Here is a 22,890-nt window from a genome sequence, read left to right on the forward strand (position 1 = left end):
TGCAACTTCAGACCCAGACCCGATGTCTCTTCTGGCCTCTGGGCACCTGTACGTATATACAGACACAGACACACATGTGTACAAAAGGAAAAGTAAACCTTCAAAATTATTAGTAGTCTTACATGTGGCGCTGAGGTGGAGATTGGACATTGGAAGAAAATGTGTTGAATGTTTATAATGTCTTACATCGATAATAACAAGTTTAAGAGTTTTTCATAAACAAAATAGCAGTCACTTTTGATTTTTTTTTTTTTTTATTTAAGGGCAAAGAATTAAATCATAGTATTGAGTTTGGTTTAGTTTTTATATGGTTTTTATTAGTTAGTCCAAATTGCCTTAAAGTTATCTTATTTTTTCTAAACTTTTTTATTTTCTTAATTTCAGGTTGTCTTGTCAAAATTTGTTAGACAAATGGGTGACCTGTTGCCGCCAACTATTTATATTCCTTATTTAAAAATGCTCCAAGGCTTGGCCAATGGGCCTCAGTGTGCCCACTACTGTTTTAGCCTGCTCAAAGTCAATGGTAGTAGTCACGGTAAGGGCAGTCTGCACATCAATTTGTCTTTACACTGTTGTGTTCATGTACTGTTGTGTAGATTGTACCATAGGTATGTATTGTATTTATAATTGAGGGACAGAGTTACACTGGTGATTTTCATGCATGGTAATGCTTTGATTATGGTCTCAGAGATTGGGAAATTTTACCATTTATCTTGTTAATTACAGTTAAGTGTAACAAGTCTAAAGCAATATATGTAGTTTTCCAAGAACACATCTGGTTCATAAGACCAAATGAATTTCCTTGCAAGGGAGGTTTGGTTTGGTTTTGGTTTACTTTGTTTTGAGATGGGGGTCTCACTCCATCGCCTAAGCTGTCTTAGAACTCATTCTGAAGCCCAGGATGGCTCTAAACGTGTAACATCCTCCTACCTCAGCCATTACAGTACTAGAGTTATGGGTATAAGCCATTATGCATAGCTAATGTGATTTCTGTAATTTGTCTTATAATACCGGTTATCTTATTACTAATTTTCAGACTCAGGTCTAATTAAGATAGAGATATATTACTAAAAGGGAAAAGAAACTTAAGTGTCTGCTTCGTTGGGTGCATATTTTTATTTTCACTTTTTTATGTGAAGAAAATGAGGTTTGGACAAATTAAAATTGATCTGCCTGGCGCCCAAGCCAGCGTATTGGCTACTTTGCCAGTGCTTGCTTGTCTTATTTGTGATGCTCTGCACCACAGTGATTGTTATGTAATGGATAAATATTATAATTTGTGGCACTGCACTATAGCTATCTTTTATGAGAGTTCAAGCACTACCCTTGTGGATTATTTGTTGGGAAAAAGTAGCCATTGTTAACGTGGCAGCACAGAGAACTTCTGGATAGGAAGCAGGTTAATAGCTTGCAAAGTCACTTTATACGGCATGACCCCTTCTTAGGTCAGAGCACGAGTGACCCCAGAGGGATTCTGACCATGTTCAGCATACTTCTTACCTGGGCAAAGCAGTACCAATTGACTGCGGAGACAAAGGCAAACTAACGTCATTATAAATTATTCTTGGACTCCCAGCAAACGCGGGACTTTTGTTGTTGTGGAGCTGGTGCTTGGTCCTAGCGCCTCTCACGTGGTAGGCAGTATTCTACCGAGAGAAAACTCTGTATTGCCCTTCTTTTCAGTTGAAAACATTCAGGGAGCGGGCGGCAGTCCTGTGTCCTGGGAGCATTTCTTTCACTCCTTATTGCTGTACCATGAACATCTCCGAAAGGACCTGCCGAGTGCAGATAGTGTCCAGTACCGTCACCTTCCTTCACGTGGCATCACCCAGAAGGAGCAAGACGGACTGATTGCTTTTCTGCAGCTGACATCTACTATCATCACTTGGGTAGGTAGCCCCACCCACAGCATGACTGGATTCTTGTGGTAGCGTGGGGACATCTCAAGTGGCCACGTATTTTGCTTTAGTGATTAATGCTTATGAGGGATGCATTTAGCACATACATAGCTTTCATACTTACACGCTTGTTTCCTAGCCTCTAGAGGATATATCTTTTGCTAATTCTGTCCACCAGCACAATCTTAATTTGAAAATTATACCCAGAACATCTAAGACAGAAATGGAGAGAGGAAAGTAAGAGTTGTAGGTTCGTTCTTCTAGAACAGCAGTTCGCAAACTGTGGCTCGAGACCTCACAGGCGTCATCCAAGACTATCGGAAAACACAGATATATTTACATTTAAGAGTAGCAAAATTATGATTATGAAGTAGTGATGCAAATAATTTTATAGTGGGGGGGTCACCACAACACGAGGAGCTATAGAACCATTGTTAGAACGTAATTCTAGTAGAGGTTCTGAGGTAGACACACGTTGTTATATATGTGTGCAACAAGGATAGTTTTCATTAAAAGAGAGTTATAGTGTGTTTTCTTTTATTATTATTTTTTTTTTATTTACTTTTCCAGACATCATTTCTCTGTATAACACCTCTGGTTGTCCTGGAACTCCCTCTGTAGACCAGGCTGACCTCGAACTCCCAGAGATCTGCCTGCCTCTGTCTCCTGAGTGCTGGGATTAAATGCTTGTTCCCCCTCCTCCCACCTCCAGTCACCTACCCTTCCATCAAGTTACAGTTCTTTTCAGATCATTTTGGCTACTTTTGCCAAGTGAGGTGGGGGCTGGACACCTGGTGCGGTCCCTCCATTGGTCCTATTTGCATATCTTTCCTCTCCCAGCCCTCCTTTGGATACAAGGGCCCACACAGGTGACCTTGGAGAGTGTATGTCCTGGTGGATCACAGAACCGGGTTCTAGTCAGGCAGACTCCAGTCTCTGTTTTCTGAGTAGTGAGACATGCCTCTTCATCCTCTGGAGTCAGGGTTGGTTACACCCACTTGAACTTGTGGGTCACATGTGATGGCTTTCTTCAGTTTCCTGAAGCTGAAATCAAGCCTGTGTCTGTTTTGCTGCATCGTGAAAAGTGAATCCATCCATAGACTTTACTGTGATACCAAGCCCCCTTGCATCTTCCTCCTGCCCCTCCAAAAGTGTGTGTGTGTGTGTGTGTGTGTGTGTTTTTCACCACTTACAAATCTTAGTTGATCACTAGAGCAAAATGAACTGCTCAGGTTGACATTTTGTCTGGAGTATAGAAATGTATTTCTTAGGTTTTTGATTTTTCTAATCATGTTTGGTGTTATACATTAAAATATCCAATTTATTAAAATGTTTTATTGAAATAAAATGAAGTTATCCTTGATAAAATATTTTTCATTTTTTTTCCTCACAAAGAAAAGGTATTTGTTGACTCATTCATTCATTAGATATATTTTAGTGTAGTAACATTATGTTGTTGTAGAAAGGACTTCAAAGTGCCTGAGGTTTGGCACCCTATAGATAGACTGTTTGCAGTAGCATTTTCTGTTCCTGGGTCTGCCAAGGAAGTTCCTTGAAATTTAGCTTCCAAATCCTTCCATAACCAAACTAGTAAATGGATTTAACCTACCAATAGGCCTCAAGCTAAATGATGGACTCTTTGTTTTAGTGTGTATTAAATGTATATAGCTGGTACAGTGTATTGCTGATCACTTTCTTAGCTGTGAAAAACAGAAAGCCAGACTTGGTAGTGGGTGCCTGTATTCACATGTTGAGAAGGCCAGGTCAGGGGAATGGCTTTAGTTAATGGAGTTGGAGACCAGTATAGATAATGTAGTGAAAGCCATTCTCATAAAACAAAGTAAAAAGTCCTAGGTAAATAAATAAAATAAATCCCGTGTTGTTTTGTCTTCAAATCTCAGAGTGAAAATGCTCGCTTGGCCCTTTGTGAGCATCCTCAGTGGACGCCTGTCGTCGTGATTCTGGGGCTCCTGCAGTGCAGTATTCCCCCAGTTCTCAAAGCTGAGCTACTCAAGACACTTGCGGCTTTTGGAAAGTCTCCTGAAATTGCTGCTTCACTCTGGCAGTCATTGGAATACACTCAGGTAATGCCATGCACTCTCTTCCTTGTACAGTTTGTAGAATGAATATACTGTAGAAGCAAGAGCGTCTGGTTGAAACAGAGTAAGTATTCTGGGGGATTCCCATGTAGGAAGTTAGGATCTGGGAGCCAAGCATAGCATTAGATACTGATTAGAAACTGGGCTATTTTCCCACTGGCTCATAACCTTACTAGGTTACCAAAGATAGGTTCTTCAAGTACCTCTGAAGGTCTTGATTCCCATAATCAGTGTTGTAGATCACAGTTGTCTTTGAGGCCAGACTAATTAATGTAAGCCTTCAGACATAGCTCTACTCATTAAATGCAGGAAGCAGATATTCATATTTCTGTACTGTTTGCTTTCCTCTGTGCTCTTCCTGCCCCATACTAAGAGAGTTAAGTTTTTAAGTAGCTTTCTGTTTTAGCTATAAAAGGGCCACTCAGCTGTTTGATGAGCTTTACAGAAATTTTCAGAGCAGCTAGATGACATTTCACTGGTGAAAGGCTCATATTGGACATAAGTGGAAGTGTGGTAGCAGGAACTTTTTTGACTTCTATCCATTTACACCATATCAGAAGGATAAGTTCAAGGGTTGCATGGTATTTGACATCTTAGTGAATGATTTTCCTTTTTCCAGAAGCCAGCTCTGTTGGACTTTAAAAAAAATAAATAAATAAATAAATAAATGTTTTCCCTGTGATTCTCTAAGTAGAAAGAATGTCTTTTATAGCAGTGGTTCTCAACCTCCCCGATGCTGTGATTCTTTTATACAGTTCCTTATGTTGTGGTAACCCCCAACATTGAAATTATTTTCATGCTTAATAATGTCAATATCTGATACGCAGGATATTTGTGATATGTGACCTCTGTGAAAAGGTCTTTTGACCCTCAAAGGGGTTATGACCCACAGGTTGAGAACCAGTTTTATAGAAACCCTTCCAGGGAGATGCTTAGATGGATGGAACACACATCTGTCTCAGAGGTTATACAATATAAGGGAGCCTGTGATTCTTGTTAATTCTTCACACAAACAACCACTTTTCAGTAGCAGAGGCTTCTAGATCTTTCCAAATATGTGTCCTGATGATGAGAACTATTAAAACAGTTATTAGTGGAGTTGCTGTGTGCTGGCAAACTGAGATCGATGCTGTCCTCCTGGTTCTTAGTAGTCCAGTACTTAACAGTGTCCTGCGTGCTTACTGCCTTGTGTGACTGGGCGTTTTTCTCTAGGGCAGCACTACTGTGGGTTGTTGTTTTTAATCCGTATAGTAGTAGCGGCCCTTAACTTTCAGGAGAGTGGAGTGTCGTGACTAAGTGTGGCTTATTCTGCTGTAGAGCACTGAAGGGCATGGCAGTCAGGAAGAGCTTATCCAACCAACACTTAACCTCTTCTCATGCTCTTTCTTAGTTACGTATGACTGCTTGTGAGCAGAGTGTTTGAATATGAGTCAAGTTCTATCCTGTAAAATCCTTTTCATGAGCAAATTCCAGAATATCCAAGAGGGATTTGCTGAGAAAAATAGATTGTGTGCTCTTAAGAGCTTAACCGTCTTCTGTATGTTACAATTCTGTCTGCCAGAGCTGCTACTAAGATTGATCAGGGACTCCTTGGTGATCTCTTGTGATAGAGTGAAGCTTGTGGGAGTGGTGGGTGAGGCGTGTAACTGTGATGCCATTACTGCTCATTGATGGACAAGAATGCTCCCGACATATGTTTCTTCTTCCTTCCAGATACTGCAGACTGTCAGGGTTCCAAGCCAAAGGCAAGCTATTGGTATTGAGGTAAGGTTTTCTTTTTTAGTTTCAACACTACACTCATTCCATACAGTAATGCCAAAATAAGATTGTGAGAAGTTATGTGTACACTATTAAGTTTCTGTAATTTTTATATTTAATATACTTGCTTTTGGAGGGTTTTCTGTTATTTATTACTTAAATAATATTACGTAAATAAAACAAAACTTATTTGTTATGTATGCAGTGTTCTGCCTGCATGGATGCCTGCAGGCCAGAAGAGGGCAGCAGGTCTCATTACAGATGGTTGTGAAGCACTATGTGGTTGCTGGGAATTGAACTCAGGACCTCTGGAAGAGCAGCTGGTGCTCTTAACCTCTGAGCCATCTCTCCAGCCCCCAGAGGAAAGTTTTTAGTTGTCAGTTCTCTCTTACACATCCTTAGACTTGGTAGCACGCACCCTTACCCACTGGGCTGTCTCACTGTCCCCTTTCTTTTTCTGTCCCTGGTGAGATGAAAATTGCGTTGTTTCTCTGTCTCCTTTCCTCCCTCCGAACCCCTCCCATGTACTCCTCTTCGCTCTTTTTCAAAATCATGGCTTGTTTTTTTATTAAGTGGTATTACATGCATGTATGTATGTACACATATATTCCTAAATATAATGTGCTGTCTTTATAATGTCACCTGTATGTATTATCAGTTGATGTGCTCTTCCTGTATTTTTTTTTTTAAAGCATGTAAAAATTCTTTTTTATTCATGGTTGCGATAACACATGAAAATTTGAAATTCTTCTGACTCATTAGAGTGATATACTTTGGTATCTTTTCTGCTAACTAGGAAATACTATTTGTTGCTTTTTTGTTTGGTGACTGGGCGTTTGTTAATGAGTTATCGGGAAGATGCTTTGAATTTCATAGTTTCTAACTTTGTATTGCTAATTTTCTATACTCTTCTTTGAAGGTTGAACTCAATGAAATAGAGTCCCGTTGTGAAGAATACCCCTTGACTCGGGCCTTTTGCCAGTTGATTAGTACCCTGGTGGAGAGCTCATTCCCTTCCAATCTGGGTGCTGGCCTGCGCCCCCCTGGCTTTGACCCTTATTTGCAGTTCCTCAGAGATTCTGTGTTTCTCCGATTCCGTACAAGAGCTTACCGGAGAGCTGCTGAAAAGGTCTGTTCACAGTAAAAACCACCCCTCTCCTTTCAAACTTACTGTCTGTCACTTCGCTCATCTGTGGTGGAAGGGTCGTTAGTCAAATTTATAACCCTAATTCTGTAAGCCGTGTTTGGATTAATTCGTGTCTTACGGATAAATTTGGGCAGTAAAATGGACATATTTTCATGATCAGTGACAGTTTTATGACAGGAGCTCACAGTAGTCCTGAGCTGAGCACTTTTGAGATAAAATTTTACCATGTGTTGAGCAGATTTTAACTAAAATTTACTAAAACCTTTCCACCCTTGCTGGAAACACCTGGGTGCTTTAGATTAGGAATTGTATCTTTTCCAGCTGACCCGTTAGTTCTATTAGCAGTTTAGGTTGTGGACTATTCACCATAAGGAAGCTCTGTTACGAACCAGTGGTCTTACAACCGTGGGTGAATGCTGAGGGCTTGATGTTTACACACATCTTGGCTCTGCTCTTAGACACCACCGAGCTGATTTCATCATATATATCATTTTATGTAATTCCAGTATTATCTCAAGGCAGGTACTATTAATGTTCCAATTTTTCAGATGGAGGCTTAGCAAAGTTAAGGAACTTGCCTAAGGTCCAGGACCAGGATTTGAACATAGGACTCTCTTCAGATTCAAGCTCATAACCACTAAGCTATGTAAGAGACCCTTCCAGGTTCTTATGTAGTTCACCTTTAGTGTATAATACTCTTTATTATCTCACAGAGTGCCCTTGGATATAATTTGTAGGACCGTTTCTGCTTTACTAGTTTGTTGTTTTCATAGCCTGTTGGATGTTTTGCTATAGTAATGATTATAAAAAGAACTTGGTTCATGTTAATATTCGACAATTCAGAACATAAGAAATTTTATCACCCCCAGCCCTGTTATCAAAAGAAAAATAATAATTTTTCGCCCTTTTTTGTTGTACACACATTTAAATAAAACCAGAAAGAATACCTTACATTACTTTTAGCTTTGTCATTTAGTATCATGGAGATTTTAAGTAATTATGAAGGTTCACTTAAAAAATGGCTTTTAGATGGCTGCATGGTATCCATTCCTTATATGTATACCTAGCACAGTCTGATTCATTCCATTTTCATCACCAGGGGTCATGCATTCCTAATATTTAGTGACAAAAACTGAAGTTCTCTTTTCCTTATAATTTATTTTTTAGTGATGGTAAATATAAGGGGATACATTTTATTTGATCTCTAGAACTACCTTGTTAACATAAATTTCCTGTTCCGATGACATACTAATAGCAGCCCTGCGTCATTAAGCGTCATTTCAGATGTGCCTTGCGTGCATGATCATTACAGTCTTTTCAACAAACGCTCTGACACGAGGTCATTATGACAGCAGTACTTGCAGTTCTAGTCAGGCACGTTTGTTCCAGATACGTTTTGCCTTGTGAAACTACCCCTCAAACCTTGTTGCTCTTTCCTGCCACTTATTTTCCCAGAAAAATTTTTGTCAGACTTAAGAATGTTTTTTACTTGAAGCTTTCTTTAGTTTAACTTAAGTAGCTATATCTTAAGACAGTGAGTTCTAATGATAACAGTGCTTTGGGTAAGATTATTACTACATTGTTAGAGGTAGTAGGTTTAACAGTCTTCAAATCTGTGGTGTGAGAATGCCTTCTTTTGAAAATTCAAAAAGGCCACAATGTAGTCCTATTCTAAAACTCAGCCCTGATGAAATTATATAGTTTAATGACTTTAAAATAATCATTAACAATAGGCAGTATCACCAGACCTCTGTGCTGCGAGCTGCAGGTGTACTGTGTTAGAGCAATATTCTTGCATGTGCAATCTGGGTTCAGTCTCTAACACCGAAAAAATAAATTATGTAATAAAGTATCCCATGCAATGAATTTTAAAGCAAAGTTTAATTCTGCTGGATATAGCTGTACACACATGTCCTTCCATGTAAAGTATTTTGAGTCCATTTTTAAAGTGAGGTAGTCCTGGGATCATTCGAGGCATTTTGACCAGTTGTTGGGGAGTGAGTGAACCCTGGTCTGAACATGTGGTCTGAGGTATTATGTCACTGTAGAGAAACCTGGTATTGTGTACTTAGAAAGTGAACATGACCAGGTGTTAAATACTTAAAAAGCTTGTAAGAGAGCTCAGACTTAAGCTGAAGACACTTAATATTTAGAAAAGGTTCTTTCTGGAAAAAGGCCACCCTCTTATCCTTTTCAAATGACAACATGAATTAAGAATGTTTGCATAGATTAATAAAGTAGACAAGGGACTTCATCTCTTTTCTGGAGAGCAAAGTGGAGGGAATGAAAAGTTTAACAATTCTCACCTTTGCTTGTTCATTATTACTGAAATACTTGTTTTTTTTTTCCTTGTAGTGGGAAGTTGCTGAGGTTGTCTTGGAAGTGTTCTATAAGCTACTGAGAGATTATGAGCCTCAGCTTGAAGATTTTGTAGATCAGTTTGTGGAGCTACAAGGTAATTGCCAAAGTATTTATGGTCTAATGATTATGTATATAAATGTAAGTTAAAATTTATGATTTAAATTAGAACTTGTTTGCCTTACTGTTTTAGTCATGTTCTGTTTCAGGGAGAATGTAGGATTTTATTGAGTGGAAGATTAGGTACTCAGGTTATAGTAACTTCCATGAGTTCATGTGTTGATAGTGGGCTTGAGGCTTGCCTGTGTTGATCCGATTTAAGTTAGTGTCATATATTTCACAAAAGCAGAGGGTCTAGCAAAAATTGAAATTGAGCGGCCAGTGAGATGGCCACTGACTGATTCTTTATAGGTAACAGCACCTGTACAACCTCCGTTCAAATCCTGGAATTTACAATGGGAGAGAACTGATTCCTGCAGGCTGTGCTCTGAACACGCGCGCGTGCGCGCGCACGCGCGCACACACACACACACACACACACACACACACGTATGTTTTAATCCAATTCTGACTTAACATCTTTTGGACTGTCCTATTTAGGAGAAGAAATCATAGCCTATAAGCCACCTGGCTTCAGTCTGATGTACCATCTTCTGAATGAGTCACCTATGTTGGAACTTGCTCTCAGTTTATTGGAAGAAGGAGTTAAGCAGCTGGACACGTACGCCCCTTTCCCTGGTATGTGCCTGAAGGTGTGACTTCAGAATTGGTGACACCTTCATCTTTTGTATTGAAAGAGTGTCTAATCTAACAGTGGTGTTTTCAGTGAATCATTTTATATGTGAAAATAGACCGAATTACAGAGACTTGCTCACTATGACTATCTCATTGCAGGTCTTCTGCAGGTAAAGCAATCGTCTATTGTTTTTACGTCTTTAACATGCTTATGTCTGTGAATCAGAATCCTATGATACCTACAGAAACACGTACTCTAGTCTGGTTCTTAGTGCCCAGTAAATGTTATTTATTTTCATTAAGTGCTCTGTATGCAGTTGGCGCTTAAAAGTATAGTGTATGTTTTAATAACATTTACTGTGCAGAGAAGTCTTAATGTGGCAGATCTTATATTTAGCAAAATGATACACAAGGAAGCTGCATTGAGAGCTGGGATTTGTCCTATGCGGTTAGGTCCAGAGCCCATGCCTCATATCTTTGTGCTGTGTTCTCTCTATTGTGGCCTTGATCTGAGATAGAAATGTTAGATTCTAAACATAGGTTGTCTGTTTGTTTTGTTTTGTTGAGACAGGGTTTCTCTGTATTGTTTTGGAGCCTAGCCTGGAACTATCTCTGAAGCCAGGCTGGCCTTGAACTCACAGAGATTCACCTGCCTCTGCCTCCTCTAAGTGCTGGGACTAAAGGTGTGTGTCACCAACGCCTGGGCATCTAAACATAGTTTGTAACTGTATAATTGACAGGTAATAAACTGTGGAAATAATTAGTCCAGCAAGTGATTCTTACTATATCTTCTGCTTCTTTATTTCCTTTAAAAATTTGTGGAAGGGTTATTTTATTTTACGTGTGTGAATGTTTTGTCTGTGTGTATTTACATATACTATGTGTATGCCTTATGCCTGTGGAGGCCAGAGGAGGATATCAGATTCCCTGGAATTGGGGTTACAGTTGGTTGTGAGTTACCATTTAGGTGCTGGGACAGAACCCAGGTTCTCTGCAATAGCCAAGTGCTTTTAACCATTGAGCCATCTCTTTAGCTTGCAAGCGCCTTTATTTTTACAATGGTTATGTCTTACTTGAAGTAAGTTTCTTACTCTCATCACTATTGACAGTTTAGCTGATTGTTCTTTGTTGTGGGTGCTGTACTGGATTCCAGTTATACATTCCTGTTTAGGACAAGTAAGAGTGTGCCCAAATGTTCATTGGGCACAAAGAGAGTCATCTCGCTAAAGCAGTGGTTCTCAATCTGTGGGTCACACGGTAGACATCCTGCATATCAGATATTTACATTGCAATCATAACAGCAGCAAAATTATGGTCATGAAGTCGTAAATAATCTTATGGTTGGGGGTCATCAAAACATGAGGAACCGTGTTAAAGGGTTGCAGCATTGGGAAGGTTGAGAACCACTGCTCTAGAGGGCCCAGGGAAAGGCAACAGAGAAGGTAATATCTGAATAGCCTGTGCCACAGAAATAACTGGTTTTATGTAGGTGAAAGCTATTGTAAGGGTGCTGTTGAAAAGTTTGTAAAAACAAGGGCTTTTTTATATTAAAACTTGCCTTTTAGTTTGTTTTCTCTTAAGTACTATATGTTTCTCAAGATTCATTTAGATCCTAACTTCATTTGGGTTTACAGGAAAGAAACACCTGGAGAAAGCAGTTCAGCATTGCCTGGCACTTCTCAATCTCACTCTGCAGAAGGAGAACCTTTTCATGGACCTTCTGAGAGAGAGTCAGCTGGCCCTCATTGTCTCTCCTTTGGAGCAGCTCTTGCAGGGAATTAATCCCAGAACTAAGAAGGCAGACAATGTGGTTAACATTGCCAGGTAAGTTCCATTGGTCAGTAAAGCAAGGGAATGACAGGGCCATTCTGGCTTTGATCCTGTCTCTTTTTTGTTGCATATTTAAAACATCATAGATTATTGGTAGTGGACTGTTTTAATCTAATTTCACCCCTTTGATTTTAGTCACCCTGAGTCTTACCGTGACTTTCTACTTTCTCTTCATAGTTCATTCTATGTCCTGTAAGTTTTATGTCCAAAATGAACGTTTGTTTTCTGTAGGGAAACTGAGTGTTTTGGGGTGGGGATAGAGCTACCCCAGTCCTTCATGCATATATGGATGTATACACATGGACATTTGCTAACATTCTGGTGGTTTGGTGTTGCATGGCTTGTGCAATCAATCCCTCACCTTAGCTTCATATGGTGATCTGTGGAAGCACTTCTGCCCACGTATCCTTTTGTGGGACACAGTCTTGTTGTACCCTTGTCTTAGTTATGTTTCCCGTTGCTGTGTAAAAACAGTGGGGACAAAAGCTCACACCCCCATCACTTTTGGAAGTCAGGGAGGGACCCTAGGCAGAGATCTGGAGGCGGAGCTGTAATCAGAGACCATGGAAGAGTGCTGCTTAGTGGCCTGCACCTCATGGCTTGCTCAGCTTCTCATAGCTCCCAGGGCCATGCACCCTGGGGTGGCACTACCCACAGTGAGCTGGGCCCTCCCCCATAAACCATCAACCAGGAAAAATCACCGGCTTGCCCGTGGCCCATTCTGGTGGAGACATCTTCTTAGTTGACATTTCCTCTTCCAAAATGATTCTAGCTTATGTCAGGTTGATGTAAAACTATCTAGCACGCTCCTCTGTAATCACCTTATCAGTACTTGATATATGTATTTTGTGTGTCTTCTTGACTCTGTGGGCATCACATGCATATATGTGCCTATGGAGGTCAGGGATGAGGTTGGGTCCTCTAGAACTGGAGTTTGAAGGTAGTTGTAAGTGGATGCTGAGAGCCAAACCAGGTCCTCCGCAAATGCTCTTGCATTTTCTGTGTTGAGAGCAGTGAAAAGTCAGGCTTGATCACCTTGTCCCTCATTGTTTTCCTCTGAAGGTATCTGTACCATGGAAACACCAATCCTGAATTGGCGTTTGAAAGCGCCAAGATCCTCTGCTGTATCTCTTGCAATTCCAACATTCAGATCAAACTGGTTGGCGATTTCACACATGACCAGGTAACTGATTCTGGTGTTGGTGCATTCTAGTGGCCAGGATGTCTGGGTGAATTGTATTTTTGTTTGTGGAATGACCTTCATGGGATAGGTGAGGAATTAGCCATGCACTTGCCTGCGATTTGTCTTGGAAGTTAATATTTTTTTCCTCTGCAATGTGCTCTGTTTACACCCAGTATGAGACTATGTAGTCTACAAAATGGCTGTTACTCTCAGCATTTGATGTGATCGATCTTGTAGTCATATCTGTTTGCTGAGCTTTGTGGTTTGTGGTTTTCTGGTGGCCCACAGTTGTGTTGTATTGGCTATTATAGACTATTATTTCTTGTTGAGACTCACCGTGTTGCTCCTGTGGCCCTCCTTGTGGAGAAGTTGCCACTATGGACCCGTGCTCTCTAGCAGCTCACATGCTCCTTTTTCTTTGGTACCTGATAGTTTCTGTCTCTCCTTCCCTCCTTTGCAATGGTGCTATGTTGCCTTGGCTGATTCATGCTCCATGAAGAGGTCCCCTGTCTGACCCCATGATGGGTGCTGCTGTCTAGCTGCTGAGCTGTCCTTGGTGGATAGCTGCAGCTACATAACTGGCTTGTGCCTCTTTTGTAAACATCTAGGCCTTTCCTGGCTCCTCCTCGGCAGGGTTTTGAAGCAGGAGCCGTTCTTGTCACTTTGGATGAAATAGATCTTTGTTTTGTTTATTGTTTTTATTTGTTTTGTGTCTGAGAGGGGGGGAGAAGGAATGAATATACATGTAGAAGTGGGTGTGGACTTGTGATGTCCGTTTTCTCTCTTACCATATGGGTTCTAGGGTTTGAATTCAGTTCACTGTGCCCAGCAGCAAGCAAGCACCTCCGCTCCCTTAGCCACCTCACTGGTCCCACATTATTTTTTTTTTTTTTTTTTTTTTTTTTTTGAGCCTGTGGGCCACCAGTGGCAGTAATTCCTTTAAACCCATTCACATTACAGGGTTCCCTGACACTGTGTCAGTAGTAAACTCTATTTCTGGCAAATCAGAGTGACCTCACATCTTCCTAAGGGCCCTTGGAATGATGGCACCACCAAGTCTGAGAGCACTGTCAATGCTCCAGAGGCTTCTGGAGTCTGCCCTTTCTTCTCTTTTTGAGGGTGGGTCCTCACTGGGTTAGAAGCTATGGTCCTTCTCTGTCCTTCCCAATTGCTGGGTTACAGGTGTGTGCCGCCATGCTGACCTTTAAATTAAATACAAGTTACCATTACTGATCGGAGCGTACTGTTTCCTGACAGGCTTCTTTTAGTTTCTCTCCTTCGCTTTTCTTTTTATTTGTTGGGTCAGTGTCTCACTATCTTACTTTGGTTGGCCTGAAACTCAGTATGTATACCAGGCAACTCTTGAACTTAGATCTGTTTGCCTCTGCCTACTAAGGGCTGGGATTGAAGGTGTGTGCACCACCCTTGTTCCGCTTTCTTTATTCAGAGCGGGCTGACTTCAAACTTAGATCATCCTAACTCAGCTCCTTGTGCTTGGATTACAGCTGCATGGACTTTGATTATTCCTAGAATGGGCTTATGTGTAGCAATCTAAATAGCTTAGTTTTCTTTTAATTAAAAGCTACTAAAATGTAAGGGTGAGAGACAGACAGATGTACGTTTAGTAGTTAAGTGCACTGAGTGCTCTTCCAGAAGACCTGGGTTTAAGTCTCAGGATCCACATGGTGGCTCATAGCTGTTTGTAACTGCAGTTCCAGGGGATCTGGTGACTCTCTTGGCTTCTTTGAACACTAGGCATGCACTTGGTGCACAAATATACATGCAGGCAAAATACCCACACACATAACCCTGAAAACAAAGCCAGCCTAAAATCTAAACACTCGGCCAGGTTTGCCTTTGCTTTCCCAGGTGAATGTCTGTAGATGTGTGTTTGTCGTTGGTTGTCTAATATGTAAAGTTTTTGTTAATTTGTTATTTTTCTGTCCATGCCTTACAGAGTGTGAGCCAGAAGCTGATGGCTGGATTCGTAGATTGCTTGGATAGTGAAGACACAGAAGAATTTGTACGTGTAGAAGAGGGTATGGCTCTAATGACTTAATTGTCTGGTGCTGATGTAAGAGAAATTGAGAATTTGCTAGAATTTAAGATTTTTTTTAATCAAAGCAATGTAGTGGTCAGTCAAGAACTAAGTAGATAAGAGGTTTCAAAAACATGATGGGTTTTTTGTTTGTTTGTTTGTTTTTTGAGATAGGGTTTTCTCTGTGTAGCTTTGGAGCCTGTCGTGGAACTAGCTCTTATAGACCAGGCTGGTTTCCAACTCACTCACAGAAATCTAATTACCTCTGCCTGCCAAGTGCTGGGACTAAAGGAGTGTGCCACCACCACACCCTCCCATACCCCTCACCCCGGCTTTTATCTGTTCAAAGTTTGGTGTGCTTACCTTACATTGATTTGTGGTTTCTGTGTTCAGGTTCAGAATCTGAAAAGAGGGTAGCTGCAATCCGCCACGAAACGAGAATCCACATCTTGAATCTTCTCATCACATCTCTAGAACGCAATCCACCCAATCTTGCTCTTTACTTGTTGGGCTTTGAACTGAAGAAACCTGTCAGTACCACAAATCTACAGGACCCAGGTATAGCTATACTGCACACGGATATCGTTTCTTATGTTTGCTAGTGTAAGTGTTCCTTTATTAATTACTGGGTTCACAGTGTGATTGACTTAGAAACTAAGTGACATGCGAAGTATTGTGGGCCAGACTTTAGGATCAAAGCTGTCTCAACAGATGTAGAGGATTGAGTTTGTATTTCTTATAGCATGTTCACACTTGAGCGTAGGTTTTTAAAGTTTCTAAGGTTTGCCTTTGATAAGTGGAGTCTCAGGTTTGTGGTGCAGAATCCCTGAGAAAACTTGGATTTCCTTTTGGTTTCCTGTAGGAGTGTTAGGCTGCCCTCGGACCTGCCTGCATGCCATCCTCAATATCCTGGAGAAAGGGACAGAAGGGAGAACTGGTCCTGTGGCTGTGCAGGAATACCCTCAGTTGGCTGAGCTGTGCTACCAGGTACGTACTAGACAGCACCTTGAGGAGCTGAGCTCATAGATCAGGATAGAAACAAGTTCATTTACCAGTTTCTCCAGTCTTCATTATGGATGAATTTTATCCGTGGTGCTGTATTTAGAGTAGCTCCTTGGGGGGTCTAGAGTGGGTGTGGGTCCAAAGATCCCTGGTTGCCCTCTGTGTCCCCTGGCCGGCTGAGCTAGCTTGGGCATGCTTTGTGGCTTCTCTTTCCGTGTGTGAGATGGGTTGCTGGGGCACAGTGTGCCAGTAAAAGCAGCAGCACTCTGAAGCCCTGCCGCTGTGGAGCTGGCAGGGTCAGGGCAGGCTCCCCTGAACTTTCCCTTGTGTCTGTGTCTCGTTTGGCTCATTTTACAAGAGCTCTGAGAACTAGACCACCATTCGCGACTGGGTCCTGAGCTCAAGAGCACTGACATTCACAGTCCGTGGCTTGAAGCGTAGGGCCGTTCTCTTGGCATGATGGAGATGTTTCTGTCACTTCACGCCCATCATTGTCACTTTCCGTTTCGGGACTCACTTTTGTTCTCTGGGTTTTCCAAACATTCATGGGTCTCTGAATCTGAATTAAATCTTCCTTAATGAGAGCTCTGGGTAATGGGAGCCCAGGGTTACAGAATCTGGTACATATGATGAGAGCTCTGGGTAATGGGAGCCCAGGGTTGCAGAATCTGGTACATATGATGAGAGTTCTGGGTAATGGGAGCCCAGGGTTGCAGAATCTGGTACATATGATGAGAGTTCTGGGTAATGGGAGCCCAGGGTTGCAGAATCTGGTACATATGATGAGAGCTCTGGGTAATGGGAGCCCAGGGTTGCAGAATCTGGTACATATGCAGAAGCAGTTGAAGAGCTTTGTCATCTGGGCCAGGGCAGGTGAGGGTGAATGAAGCCAGGGTAGAGACAGGAAGAGAAGGTAGGGGCGCTCTGCTCATTTAACTGATTTGTGTCTGAGGACGGGCATCCATCTGTCTGCAGCAGAAACGCCTGCTGTTTATTTTGTTGAGTTCAGCACACGGGTGTTTTCTGTTGCTTTAAACCCTTCTGTACACATTTCTGTAGTGGGTATATTTTCTGTGCTGTCAAAGTATAATTTACATGTATATTTTCTTACTCTGTTCTAGTGAGCATGTTATTATTTTGTATCTGTTAGGAATATATATTTCTAGGGCCAGCATGATAGCTTAGCTGGTAAAAGTGCTTCCCAAAGACCTGACAACTCAGGTCAGTCTGTGAAACCTGTGGCGGAAGGGCGTTAGCAGCTGCACAGTTGTCCTCTGGCCTCTACACATACCCACACACAGAATTACCAAGTCAACAACCAAAAATAAGACTTCATTTCTAGGCAAGGATTTCCAGTTATTTCTCCCTAGCTGTAGTATGTTCTATAAGGTCACTGAATATTGAACTGGCAAGTCCTGTTCTGCCGCTACTAGTGGAAATTCAGTTAGACTTCTACAGTTCCTTGTTGGCACCATTCTTGTTAATGGTAAACCTTATTTTATATGCATCTCTGTTAAAAGGATCTTATACTGTGCATTGATGCTCCAGCAATGTTGCTCAGGGGCAGATGCACTATAATCTGACTGTATAGAGTTTACTACCAAATAGTTTCTCTGAAAGGCAGTTTACCTCACAGCTTTCTTGGGCTTTAGAACTAAAGATCCTGCAGAACTATACTTGGTTCTGTTTTGTTTATTTCAAGTTTGAGTGCATGAGTGTGGGTGCACACGTACCACTGCACTAGGATGGAGGTCAGAGGACATTAGGGAGCCAGTTCTTCCTTTCATCGTGTTGAGTCCTGGTGATGGACCCATACGATCAGGCTTGTGACAGATGCCAGCCCTCATTTAAGCAAAATTAAAAGAACCAAAGTGATAGGACACTAGCTAGACCATGAAAAGGACCATTGTGTGTAGTGTGAGAGTTGGAAGACAAAGGCAGGGCCTTGCCTTGTGTGTGTGTAGATTAGTTAGGCAGCTGAATCTTTCCACCTACAGAAGAGTTTGAGCACTGATTTAAGGATTATGGTCAATTATACCTCATTGGCAAGTTGGCACCTATGGAATTTGTAGAGAGTATTGATTATTTCAGCTCCAAAGGGATGAATAGTTGTATGGCTAGATTTTTCACTCAAATAATCATAACAATTATGACAAATATTAATGTACTGAGAGTGATGCTTAAAGAGCCTACCTAGTACATAAAAAGCCATTAGTAAGTCCTTACAAAATGGATGACTCATGAATGAAAATTACTACTGTTGCTTTGCAAAGGCTGAAATTTATGTTTTGCAGTTAGAAATTCCTCTGACTTACAAGTTGTTGTATGACATCTGCTTTGCTGCTTCATTTTATTATTTTTTTTATTCCTGTTTTTCAAGATAGGGTTTCTCTGTGTAGCCCTGGCTGTCTTGGAACTCAGGACAGGAACTGTGTAGACCAGACTGGTCTCACACTCAGAGATCTGCCTCCTGAGTGCTGGGGTTAAAGGCGTATGACACCACCACCCAGCGTTTCTTATGTTTTTTATTTTATTTTATTTTTTTGACACAGGGTTTTTTTGTAGCTTTGGAAGCTGTCCTGGGTTTTACTCTGTAGACCAGGCTGGCCTCGAACTCCACTGCCCAACTCATTTATGTATTTTTAAGAGACATATTTGTCTCTTGCTTTGTCTGCCAGCCTAGATTCAGACTAGAAGGCTCAAGCTTTCTGTCTTCTCCAGCTTTCCAAAGAGCTGCGATTGGGACTTGGCCACCACAACTCGTTTAATTATTGTCTATTATTGAAAACAGATGGACTCTTGGTTCATTATGAGTGATTTTCATTTTTATTCCATTTTGTCTGTTTAGATATTTATGATAATCATGTACATAATTATCAGATCTCAGTTTTTCTTGCATTGATATAAATGCTCCCTTCTCAAATTTACTGCCTTTGTGAAAGCTATATTTAGAACTTATATTTGTCATATGGTGTTTGCAAATCTTTGTAGTTTCTTAGTTATTGTTTCATTTCTACTGTTTTACTAATTTTTTTTTTTGAAGTTGAGACAAAATAATTATGATTTTTTTAGAGTGACTACCAGGCAATAAAATATTAAATAAAGCTTAATTAATTTTGTATATGTATTAATAAATTTGTTTAATGATTTCAAGATTTAGTCCTGTCATCTAAAACTTTATTTTATTTTGAATGCAGGGTCTTGCTATGTAACCTAGGCTGGCCTTGAACTAGTGAGTGATTATGAGCACTGGCTGTTCTTCCAGAGGTCTTGAGTTCAATTCCCAGCAACCACATAACCATCTATAATGGGATCTGATGCCCTGTTCTGTCTTGCAGGTGTGCATATGGGAATACATACGGAAAGAACAGTCATAAACACAAAATACATAAATAAGTCTTTATTTTTTTAAAAAGATCTAAGCTTATATTTAGCTTATGAATATAATTAGCCATTTGCTTGGGTTATTGATCCATCTGAATTTTTACTCACATTTTGTTATCTTAAAATCAGTACAAAATTAACTGAGAGATTTTCTTATATTTCATTAGGTGATATATCAGTTATGTGCGTGCTCTGATACATCGGGTCCTACTATGAGGTACTTGAGAACCAGCCAGGATTTCTTGTTTTCTCAGTTGCAACATCTTCCTTTCTCTAACAAAGGTAGGACATTGTGCTGCTTTATTACTATGAGAACTATTACGTGGAAGGCTTGGTATAAGAAGTATTTCAGAATTTGAATATTTGAATGATTGGTTGATAGGTCTTTCTGTGGACCTGCGCTTGGGATTTGAAGTGCTCTTCCTCAGCTGGGATTATAGGTTTCATACAACCATGTCCATTCCAACCCCTTTTGCTTTTCCAGTATTTTTTAGGGACTATACCCAATTCTGAACACAAAGTTCATTTCTGTATGTAAACATAATAGGAGTAGCCTGAAGCTAATTTTATCCCACATTTTTAGTGTGCCTTCATTTTATCTGCAACCTGTCATATGAGATCAGATGTGGAATTTTATACTTGTAGTATTATGTGGGCACTTAAAATTCTTGGGTTTGGAATGTGTGGGTTTTTTGTTTTTAGTTCTAGGGATGGAACTCAGATAGATCATCAAGCTTGTGTGGCAAGTGCTTTTACCTGCTGAGACATCTTGCTTGATTGTAAATGAAAATTTCTTTAAAAAATTTCTGATTTACATTTGTGCATTATACATATATATATATTTGAAGCCAGTCAAATAGTCTTGAAATAAAGCTTTGAAAAGTAATTTTAGAGGAAATCATAAATCTAGTTGTTGACATGACTAAGAGCTGTTCTAGCCCAATTTAAGTTTTATGAAGATTGTTTTCCCTTTTCAGAAAAAAAAAAAAACATACATTTTAAAAATGTTTGCGTTTTTCCCTGTGTGTATACCTGTGTACCATATGTGTGCTTGGTGTCCACCAAGGCCAGAAGTCTGTCTCCGTAGCCTCTATTATAAATAAAGATGTTTGTTTAGTGTGTGTGCGCGCGTGTGCGCACATGTGTGTTTAGACACAGGGTTTCTCTGTGTAGCCCTGGCTGTCCTGGCCTCAAACTCGGAGATCCACCTTCCTCTGCCGCCTGAGTGCTGGCATTAAATGTGTGAACCCAGCTCTTTTGATTAACTTTTTACAAATTCTTTTTCTGCACTGGTTTGTGTTAATCTCTTGCACATATAGTAGAACTTACTATTTTTATTACATTTTGCACAACAGCGTGCCTGCACACATTGAAAGACAGCTTTCCTGAGGTGTTTCTCTCCTTTTACCACGCGGGTCCCAGGAATCAGTCTCAAGTTAGTTGGGCCTGGTGTAGGCGCCCTTATCTGCTGAGGCATGCTACATCTAAACTAAGGGTGTCTTGAATTTGTGAGCTCAGACTATTCTCCACTGCCTCAACCTCCTGAGTAACTGGACCCATAGGCCTGCACTGTCATTCAGGCTGAACGAACCTTTACCTTATGTCATCATTTGGAAACTGAGGTCCACACATCCTGATAATACATGTTTCTTACTAGTAATTGTCAGGTTTCTAATTTACCAGTTAGAAAACTGTAACATCCTTGGGAATTATCTAATTAACAAAACAGTCTTCTATGTTTTCATAATATTCACATTTTTAGTTATGAGATTTTGCTTATATGAAGACATTACAGAAACTTTAAAATTTTGTTTTGGGTAAATCCAAAAGAGTAGTTGCTGTCTTGCTTATGCTTATGTGTTGTAGAGATTGAGATCTAGCTTGGTGTGTGTCTTAGTTATGGCTGCTATTCCTGTGATGAACACCATGACCAAAAGCAACTTGGGAAGGACAGGGCTCACTTTGTTTTACTATTGTTAGTCACACTCTGGAAAAGCAGACACCTTGAGGAGTGCTGCTTCCTGGCTGGCTTATCCTTCTTTCTCACCCAGTCCAGACCAGGAGCCCAGGGGTGGCATCGGCCACAGTGGACCAGGCCCTCCCACATCAGTCTCTAGTTAAGAAAGTGCCTCACGGGCTTGCCTACAGCCTGATCGTAAAGAGGCATTTTCTCAACTGTGGTCCCTTCTGGGATAACTCTTCTTACCTGTGTCAAGTTGGCACAAAGATAAACCAGGACAGACTGACATCTGTTAATATTATTATTTGGTCAATGATGTTTCCATTGTCATCATTTAGGGCTTCACAGCATAGGACCCACCAACAACAGAAATAATACTGAGCCAGGAGTGATGACACTTGCCTGTAATCCCAGCGTTGGGAGGCTGAGGCAGGTGAACTATGTTTGACACCTGTCTTGGTTAGAATGCAAAACTATCTCAAATCAAAATAATACTCAATTTGAAAACTTCCTTTTTGAAGGATTTGTTTTGAAATTTTGTGCATTTGCCTTCGTGTTTACATGCACCATGTGCCTTCAGAGACCCATGGAGGCCGGAAGAGGAGTGTCCGAGCCCTTGGAACTTTAGTTAGAGGCAGCTGTGAGCTGCCACGTGGGTGCTGGGGGTTAAACCAGGGTCCTCTGCCGTCTCTCCAACCCCTTTAAATTTCTTTTATGAATGGGATTTATAGCCCTAATTACATGTGAGGCAAGAGCTCTACCAGCTGTCTTATCATAAATCATAAAATATAGTAATGTGAACTTAAGTATGTTTTGTGGAGTGAAAATTAGGATTGTTTTTTATGGATTGTTATATATTTGAAAATTTCTTTTAAAGACAGTATAAAGTGGCATCAATGTTAAATTATGGCATACTTACAAGATCTTTGTTAAATTACTCTGGGAAAAACTTGTTTTTGGAAACAGTGTCTCACTATAAATCTTTGGCTGGCCTGGTGCTGGATTAAAGGCATATACAACATCTGGCACTAATAGATATGTTATTGCTCTTTTATCTTTCATGGATATAGAATAACTTCTTTTTCCTTTGTATCCTCTTTTTCTTTCATAATTTTATGTTTTGACCATGCATTACTAAGGTGATTACTGTTTCATGAGGAAGTATCTGGTGATTTGTGGACTTTCTGATCTTGCATTACAGCTGTGGGAGATGAAATTTTATTTGCTTACTTTCTAGAGTATGAAATCTCTATGCTGAATCAAATGTCGTGGCTCATGAAGACTGCCTCAATAGAACTAAGAGTGACTTCTCTGAATCGCCAGCGGTCACATACGCAGCGGCTCCTCCACCTCCTCCTGGATGACATGCCAGTAAAGCCGTACTCAGGTGAGTGCTGACACACACTTGGGTACGGTGTGTTGACTCCCTTGATGAGTGCTCATCTTAGGCGTAGGATAACGCGTTAGACAAAACTGCTTTTCCCAGCTTTAGTAGAGT

General features: G+C 40.7%; 1 protein-coding gene across 4 annotated transcripts in view; it reads left to right on the plus strand.

Moving 5' to 3' along the window:
• Positions 1-22,890, plus strand: part of Nup205 (nucleoporin 205) — a 69,049-nt gene that overhangs the window by 24,596 nt on the left and 21,563 nt on the right. For all 4 annotated transcript variants that reach the window (XM_051175896.1, XM_051175892.1, XM_051175893.1 and 1 more), the window contains exons 11-24: positions 385-535; positions 1,684-1,889; positions 3,800-3,982; positions 5,711-5,761; positions 6,675-6,884; positions 9,258-9,357; positions 9,861-9,998; positions 11,630-11,819; positions 12,888-13,008; positions 14,966-15,047; positions 15,440-15,604; positions 15,909-16,033; positions 19,600-19,714; positions 22,630-22,779. In XM_051175896.1, the coding sequence (XP_051031853.1) occupies positions 385-535; positions 1,684-1,889; positions 3,800-3,982; positions 5,711-5,761; positions 6,675-6,884; positions 9,258-9,357; positions 9,861-9,998; positions 11,630-11,819; positions 12,888-13,008; positions 14,966-15,047; positions 15,440-15,604; positions 15,909-16,033; positions 19,600-19,714; positions 22,630-22,779 (1,987 nt within the window). The remainder of the gene's footprint in view (positions 1-384; positions 536-1,683; positions 1,890-3,799; positions 3,983-5,710; positions 5,762-6,674; positions 6,885-9,257; positions 9,358-9,860; positions 9,999-11,629; positions 11,820-12,887; positions 13,009-14,965; positions 15,048-15,439; positions 15,605-15,908; positions 16,034-19,599; positions 19,715-22,629; positions 22,780-22,890) is intronic.

The sequence above is a fragment of the Phodopus roborovskii genome, unplaced genomic scaffold (assembly GCF_943737965.1).
Source record: "Phodopus roborovskii unplaced genomic scaffold, PHOROB, whole genome shotgun sequence".
NCBI lineage: Eukaryota > Metazoa > Chordata > Mammalia > Rodentia > Cricetidae > Phodopus > Phodopus roborovskii.